The sequence below is a fragment of the Conger conger genome, chromosome 7, assembly GCF_963514075.1.
Source record: "Conger conger chromosome 7, fConCon1.1, whole genome shotgun sequence".
NCBI lineage: Eukaryota > Metazoa > Chordata > Actinopteri > Anguilliformes > Congridae > Conger > Conger conger.
The window spans coordinates 25,908,221-25,916,674 of NC_083766.1; the positions used below are offsets into that span (position 1 = coordinate 25,908,221).

The following is an 8,454-nucleotide window of genomic DNA, read 5'->3' on the forward strand; positions in this document are numbered from 1 at the left end:
ATATTCTACAGACTGGCCCCTGACAGAACATTGTTTGCCCCTATAAATCACTAGGCCACAAAGACAGACAAACAGGCGAAAATGAGCAACCGTTAATTTTGCACCTCCTTCCTGAACAGGAAGTCCTCTGTCTTGTAACTTCTCCATGGGTTAAGCCACAGAACCAAAAAGAAAATCTCAGCTCTTAGGCCAATACTCTTTTGTAAAAAAAATGGGAGACTTGAGGGGGGAAGAGAAGCAGAAACAGGTTGAGACACGGCCTGGTTTAAAGAGGAACATCAAAGCCTGACACCGTATGAATATCCAGAACGCCCAGTCTGCGTGTTACGTGCCGACCGGCGTGAGGCGAAGTCACGTGTTCCATCTGGAGAGGGCGACACCCGGTAACACACCCCACGCGTCTGCCAGCTGCTCGACCTGATGATCCTTTTGGGCCGGGCCCAACGGTAAAACAGACAGGGAAACGCCCTGCGGGAGGCTCACAGACGCCAACGCGCTAAATATTATTCCCAGTCACGAGGAGCCGGGAGGCCTCTGAACACATCTACGCTTAGACTGAGAGATAAGCGCGTTTCTGCCAACGCTTCATTACAAAACATCCAACAGATACCCAATAACTTACTCTATACAGCTTATGTGGTCAGGCAATAGCCTATATATTCGCATACAGGCTTATATTTGAGATAAGTTTATCTCATCCCTGTGGGGTAATTTGTCCACTGCATTTGACCCATGCTAGTTACTTAGGAGCAGTGAGCAGCCGCAGTGCTTGGGGACAAACTTCAGTTCTGAGACCAGTGCCTTGGTCAAAGGTAATGGCAGGAGTATACCAAACCTGACATGCATGTCTTTGAGTGTGGAAACTCCAGGCAGAGAGGATCCAGAAGGCAACGGTGCTAACCCTCCATTTACAGGGAACTGCAAAACAAACCATCTTGATATACGGTAACAATGGTAAAAGATACTCCTGCACTGCCGATAGAAAGATCGGATCAGAGTTTCATCCCACAATGTCCTACAAGTGGATATGCGTTTCACCCCATCAAATACCTGAATTCAGCCACCTCACCCTATCTCTCTGCAGGACAACTCCCCTGAACCCTGCCAAGGTATGCTTTTTCATGTACTAGCCATCTGGATGTATATGTATATGTGAAGAAATTCATGTTAAGCACATTACATAAAGGGCAGTTTCCTAAAGAGTGTCCCATCTTGGAATCGAACCGGCAAGTCCAGTTTCCTAAGCACTATACTACACGGTCACCCTACATCACGCAACTCAGGAAACAGGGCACACGGTGCAGTGTCTGCTGCAGCAGTGTAATGTAATAACCTAGACTCATGCCTGGAGAGCGCACACACACACACACACACACACACACACACACACACACACACACACACACACACACACACACACACACACACACACACACACACACACACACACACACACACACACACACACACACACACACACACACACACACACACACACACACACACAAGAACAGGATTACCCCAGTCACAGTGGATCAGAGCGTGTGCTATGTATACAATGGCCGTAACTACCCATTAGCAACAGTGAAATCAAATAAAGGTCTTCCCTTCATCTCTGCAAACTTCAAAAGCAAGACATGGCTTTCTATTTCAGCCAATGGCGGCTCACGTCACGGCGTGAGCCAGGGACTGTGGCACCCAATCACTGATACTGCCTGCACACACTTTAACTTCAGAGCAAGTCTGTTTACAGCAATGGTACTGATGAGAAAGGGTTCAAACTGTCAGCAAGATCAATCCAAACCTAGACCCTGGGCCCAAGTGTTTGCTGTAACACCTTTGAACTCATGAGACCAGGTCATGTGATCTGAGGTTCAAACTTTTTTTATTTTTTTTCACTGTTCATCGTTGTGAGTTCATTCAGGGCACCGTCAACAAGCCGGCTGAACTGCGCGTTTAAGGACGTGTTTGTTTCGGCACTGTTAGTGTTGTTCAGGAGTTTTATGCGTTTAAGGACGTGTTTGTTTCAGCACTGTTAGTGTTGTTCAGGAGTTTTATGCGTTTAAGGACGTGTTTGTTGCAGCACTGTTAGTGTTGTTCAGGAGTTTTATGCATTTAAGGATGTGTTTTTTCAGCACTGTTAGTGTTGTTCAGCAGTTTTATGCGTTTCAGGATGTGTTTGTTTCAGCATTGTTCGGGCTGTTCAGAAGTTTTAAGACACTGTAACAACACAACGAAACGGTGCGATTGTAAAACTGATTAAATAAGCGTGTGACAGAAGTGCAAAGTGCAGCGGGCAGAAACGGTATTTACTAACCGATGCAGGTCGAGTTTGCTCACAGCCAACACAACTTTTGACCCGGGTCATTCTTGTGTCATCACAATAAAACCACTACTTTAAGCCAACACGGCTTACAGGCAAGCACTCAATTTTCGTAAACCTATACCCTCTATAAAAGGTCATACCGGAATGCTGACCTCTGATGTCAAAGGAGCCATGTTAGACAGCATATCTAAATAAAAAGATATCTTTAAAAAAACCTTCCCTTTTCTTGCGTCCCAATGGCCCACTTCCCCACGGAGCAGATTTCTGTTTGTGATTTGGCCTTGGCTGACATTATCACAAGCGCAGCGATTACATGCTAACTGCTGCTTAAGTGGCGCGGAGGGACTCTCTCCAACCCAAGAGCAACACAGAGAGGGATAATCAGCATGTCTGACCAGCATTTTTCCCCCCCGTCTGAGGGAAAACTGGAATAGGAAAATGGGAATTTTAACAGGAAAATACAGCTACTGTATATACACTCAGTGAGCACTTTATTAGGTATTTATTAGACTTCTACTGCTGTAGCCTATCCACTTAGTTATGACGCATTGTGTGTTCAGAGATGCTCTTCTGCATTCCATTGTGGTAATGTGTGGCTGTCACCTTCCTGTCAGCTTTGACCAGTCTGGCCCCTCTCCTCCAATGTCAGCGTTTGTCTGCAGAACCGCTGCTTACTGGATTATTATTATTATTTTGCACCATTCTTTGCAAACTCTAGAGACTAGTGCGCGTGAAAATACCAGATCAGCGGTTTCTGAGACACTCAAACCACCCTGTCACCAACAATCATTCCATGGTCAAAGTCACTTGGATCACATTTTTTTCCCCCAGGCTGATGGTTGATGTGAACATTAACTGAAGCTCCCGACCCATATCTACATGATTGTATGCATTGCACTGCTGCTACACAATTGGCTGATTAGATAATTGCATGTATAAGTAGGTTTAATAAAGTAATAATCCTAATAATCTAATAAAGTCTAATAAAGTGCTCGGTGAGTGTAGAGGAGAGGAGGGACTAGGGATGGAGGGACAGGACAAGCATGTTGCATCCAGAAGTAGGAAAAAACGCAGAAATGTAATACCGTCCAGAGGAAAGGTCCCATGAGGTACAACTGTTTAGCACCTGCCAATTACAAATGCTGGGCCCTAATTATGATGGCACTGCGGAGGGGGATTACCGCAGTTTGTGGCTATAAGGCAGGACTCAAGGCCAGCTGTAAGACACCGTGTGCTGGCATACACTGGAACACAGATGTATCTGCAAGGACACAGGCACATACTGTAGGCTATACATTTGCAAACCCTTCTCTCTATTTAAGCTTACCTCCATGCACCATCTCGACTGGCTGTGAGCTTCGGGGTACAGAAAGTTTATTCAGGGCACACCGTCACTGCTGATGTTTAAAATCTCCCCACCGCCCGCCACACACACTCTCTCACACTCTCTCACTCTCTCACACTCTCTCACACTCTCTCACACTCTCACACTCTCACACTCTCACACTCTCACACTCTCTCACTCTCTCACTCTCTCACTCTCTCACTCTCTCACACTCTCTCACACACACACACACACACACACACACACACACACACACACACACACACACACACACACACACACACACCTACCCCCCCCCCCCATCTGGATGCCGTTTAGAGAAATTCCAGTGAGGGAAGGTATGCAGCTATGTTGTTTTGCATTTGAATCCTGCGCCCGGAGGAGAGAGAACGCATGGCATAAAGAGGAAGAAGTTATTCCCCTCATGAAAAAAATAAATAACCTAATTAATTAATTAATAATAAAAAAAAAAAGAAGATCAAACAACCCCGAAACCCCCCCCCCAAAAAAAGAAATACTATTGAATAAGGAGTAAAGAAAAAGGAAATAAAATCCATGAGGTCGTAAACGAAAGCAGATAAACAGCTGGCCCAAAACTGTACCCAGCAGCCCCTCACACACAATGCCAGCCACGGCCCGCGTTCTGCCCGGTTCTGGAACGTACCGCTCCCTCCTGACTGACTGATGGAGACCGGGGGGGGGGGGGGGGGGCTGTGACATCATTCCTCCCCTGAAGGGACAGCACCCCACACCCCCGCCCACCCCCCACCCCACGTGCGCTGCCCTAATTTCCTTTCTCCCTCGCTGCGGATGCGCTCCGACCTCGTTCCTGAAGGAAATCCTCTCTCCTTCTCCCTTTGTTCCCGAATGATGCGCCCGGGCAGAGTGCCCTGTGACAGAAAACCCCCCGCAGGCACCGCCAGGATGGGAGTCAGCTACTGTGGGACGGGGCTGAAGACCCGGTCGCTCACGCACACCACTGAGTCATGGGGGAGATCCCTGTGAATCTTTCTCAGGCAGCGCTTTCTATCCGGGTCTACCAACGTGGAGCAGGTTTTCATTTCACCCTAATTTGGCTGGGTGTCCTCAAGAAGATCTGGCTGTTGAATGAGAAGTGCTTTGTTTTGGGCTTGTGGGAAAACCTACATGATGGTAGATCTCCAGGAATCTAGGGTTGGTTACCACTGAACTTAGGACATGTCCTAAAAGAGAAACTTTCTGCACTGCAACTAAAAAAAAAAAAAAATCAGTCAGTGTCAAATTAATCCTCTGATTTATTTACCACCACAAATGACAGCACTGGTAGATTTGATTGTCATTTCATAACCAGCAAGTAGACTACAGCAGAGAATGGCCCATCTAGGCATGCAGAAGCTCCCAACCGTGTACCTGGAGATCTACCATCCTGTAGGTTCACTCCAACCCAAACAAGCACACCTCATTCAACAGCTAAGAGAATTAGAATTAGAGAATTTGAATCAAGTGGGCCAAATTAGACTTGAACTGAAAAACTACCAGACGTATCACCAAGAACACTGCAGTAGAACACTCTCATTTCCAGCTTTGTATCAAATTTTGGGTGATGTGTCTCAACGGTCTACCAGTTCCCTTTTTAGTAGACTAACTAGGGTGTCAAGTTTGGTAGAAACTGGGAACTATATAGGGAACTTGTGGACAATTTGAGCTGTATCCCACAACTGTCAGGGTTTTTTACCCCACTGTTTGAGGGTTTCTCCCCCGACTGGGGAGTTTTTGTTTTTTTTTCACATTCACGTGCTTGCCATTTGAGGGTTCAGGTCTGGCGTTTTCCCTTCTGCTACTCTTTAAAGCACTTCTGTTAAAAAAATGCAACACATATACACAGAATATGACTTAACTTAAACTATGAGGTCCCTCCACCACATACTGTGCAATCTGTGGTTGCCAGTTTCGGGAGAGGAAGCGGACATTTCGGTAAACGACCATGATGAAATGAGAACTTAACCAACAGCAACTGTTGCACCACACATACTTCAACGGGTGCGCACAACAGCAATTCCAAAAAGTTAGCTAAATCACACCCTCGGCTGTGAAGCGCACTAAAGACTAGCTGCTGATTTGAGGAAGCAGTTTATCCTATTGATTAGATGATTACTCCTAGCACTTCTGTAACTGTACTACCCTGTTGGGTTGTCTCTGGTTATGGTTTGGCACTTTATTGTACGTTGCTTTGGATAAGAGCGTCTGCTAAATGCCTGTAATGGAATTAGGCAACTTGGGTTGCAGGTTCATTTCCCAGGTTGGGTGGGGCACTGCCACCGTAGACTTCAGGCAAAGTATTGAACTGGAACTATTTCAGCTAAATAAGATGATAATCCAGCTGTATAAATGGACTGTATTCCAAATATAAACAGCATAAATCTGGATAAGAGAGTCTGCTAAATGTAAATCCCTGGAATATGATGCATTGTTGTATGAAATCTGGCCTACAATGACTTGCTTCAACAGACAAATCCCACCCAATCTATCCTCCACTTAACACTTCAATTACTATATAAAAAAATTACCAGTTGCTGCATCTCTTGAGTAAGGGTAAACCATAATTTGTGTAATTAACGTAATTTAAAGCCAGAATTTAAGAGCTCTACTTTTCATTTTGAGTCATAATGACAGGCTGCCATGTGCATGCAAAACAACCATCTGACTGGCAAGTACAGATCATATAGTGTGTTAACAATAGTGTTTCCCTAAGTCCAGTAATAACAGTCTAATAAAATTTCCATTTGGAATTTTCAGGACAGTTCAATGTCAACGTCTGACCGTGATTTCTAAGTTAAAAATGTTGTATGTGTTTCTGTTTTTATACCAAAAAGCAGGTTGACTTATACGTTTTGTTTAGCCTACTCAGTTGAGAGTAAAGAAAGCTTCCACGATAACGTTATCCAATATGGGCTTGTAAATAGCTCCCACCCGAAATGGCAACTCTGTATTACCTTTTCAGCTGACATCAAGTCATCCTAGCATGGAAAATGAATTTGTAGCTAGTTCATGCACTTAGCATTCAATAATTTAATCGCGCCGAATTGTGCGGAGCACTGTCAATTTCAATTGGTTTCTTGCTTCATACGCTGCAGGAACCCACAACCTCTAGGCGTCATTTGACCTTGCCCTTGGCGAGAGCGCTTACACTGCGCGATTTTGGATCGGCTTGGTCTTCTTACTGGTACTTAAATGCAAAATTGTTCATATTGGTTTTGGTCGCCTGACTGAACATTTCAAAAAGGAACATGGCTTCCATTAAATGTTAGCTCATATTATTGTGACTGGGCTTGCAACACACATCCATTGCCTGGCAATGGAAGTGGACGCTCCGGTTGCAATCAACCTGCTCGGTAGATGCGATAATTAATTAGCACCGTGGCCAAGTCACACCTTTCCCATTTTGCTTGGTGTTCCTTACCTCTATTTTTAATGTAGGAGTTATGCGTTTGGCACAGAGATCAATTGGACAGCTACCAAACAGACACGCAAGCTAGAACACCCTACTAGCCAGCTAGCTGTCTCCAAGTAACCAAAGTGCAGCTCTCCATCTAGCACACATAATTTACATTAGCTAACGTTGTGAACTGCTAGTGATAATCTAAGTTAGCCATCTCCATCGAACTCTGCAGGCAACATATATGATGTCTGGATATGTTAGCTTGCGACCTAACGTTAACTTCATCGATGGTAGGCTACTCATGTGTCTTTCACATACACGGATGATTGCAATTGGCACCTTACTTTTCAGTGCTTGTATGAGCGCCTTCCCATCTTTGATCAGCTCCTTGATAAACTTGCTCGTCTTCTCTAGTTCCAGCTCATGAGATTTCAACCTCTCCCTGAACTGCGGACTGTCCAGATAGCAGTCGCTGAATTCCAGAGCGGGTAGTCCCATCTTTCGTCCCGGTCCACCTCCGCAGCAGCCTGACCAGTACTGCGAAGAAATCTTTGACTGGTGAAGTGCAATCCAATTAGCAGGAAGAGAAAGCTTAAGAAAATATACATACAGCTTGTTAGCTTGCTGTCTTTAGCTCAGATAGCGTGTTACTTTTAGTAATGTTCTTGTAGTCTTCCTATCACGCTGCAGCAGCTTTAAAAACCAGCAAGCCCAGATCAAGCACGCGGACGTTATTTTTTAAACTTATACAAATCGCATCCAGGAATTAAGACTCGTGCGCGGCTAATCCATTTTTTTTCAGACCCGAGAAAAGAGGGGTGCAAGAAAAAAAGAACTGGCTGTCAAAGACCCACTGCAAACCTGTGCATTCCTCATGACATAGTCATACTTTAGAGTGCGAACTGAAGGGGAGGAAGAAAAACACCCCAAACGTATTAGTTGCGGATTCAACTGGGCGTTTTAGCTGCAGCCTGTAGGTCCAGCATCGGCGTCCGTGCCAACCTACCCTGGAACGCGTAATCTCGTGATGGACTAACCGCTCAGCCAATTGCGTTGCCGGGTTCCAAGGCAGTGTGTGAAGGCATGCCGAGCGGGACACGACCTATCCCTGCGTGGGACTCGCGTCGGGAGAGCCCCGTAACAGGAAAGGTTGGTTGGTCACAAAAGATGAAGTCATTCTAGGGCGGGGAGTCTAAAAAATCTACTTCATGTTTGGTTTATAATTAAGCAATTCGACGGGTATAACGTTGTTTCCTCTATTGTTAAATCAGCGCTGTATATTGCTGCCAAAAGTTAACGTATAAAGTAGCATGATGCTACGTTACAAGCACGAATACAGAACTCTTGGTTTATTCTCTGGTTGCA

General features: G+C 45.3%; 1 protein-coding gene across 1 annotated transcript in view; it reads right to left on the minus strand.

Moving 5' to 3' along the window:
* Positions 1-8,100, minus strand: part of LOC133132305 (rho GTPase-activating protein 26-like) — an 80,825-nt gene extending 72,725 nt beyond the window's left edge. The window contains exon 1 of the mRNA XM_061247647.1: positions 7,434-8,100. Within this exon, the coding sequence (XP_061103631.1) occupies positions 7,434-7,587 (154 nt within the window). The 5' untranslated portion in view covers positions 7,588-8,100. The remainder of the gene's footprint in view (positions 1-7,433) is intronic.
* Positions 8,101-8,454: the final 354 nt, after the last annotated feature.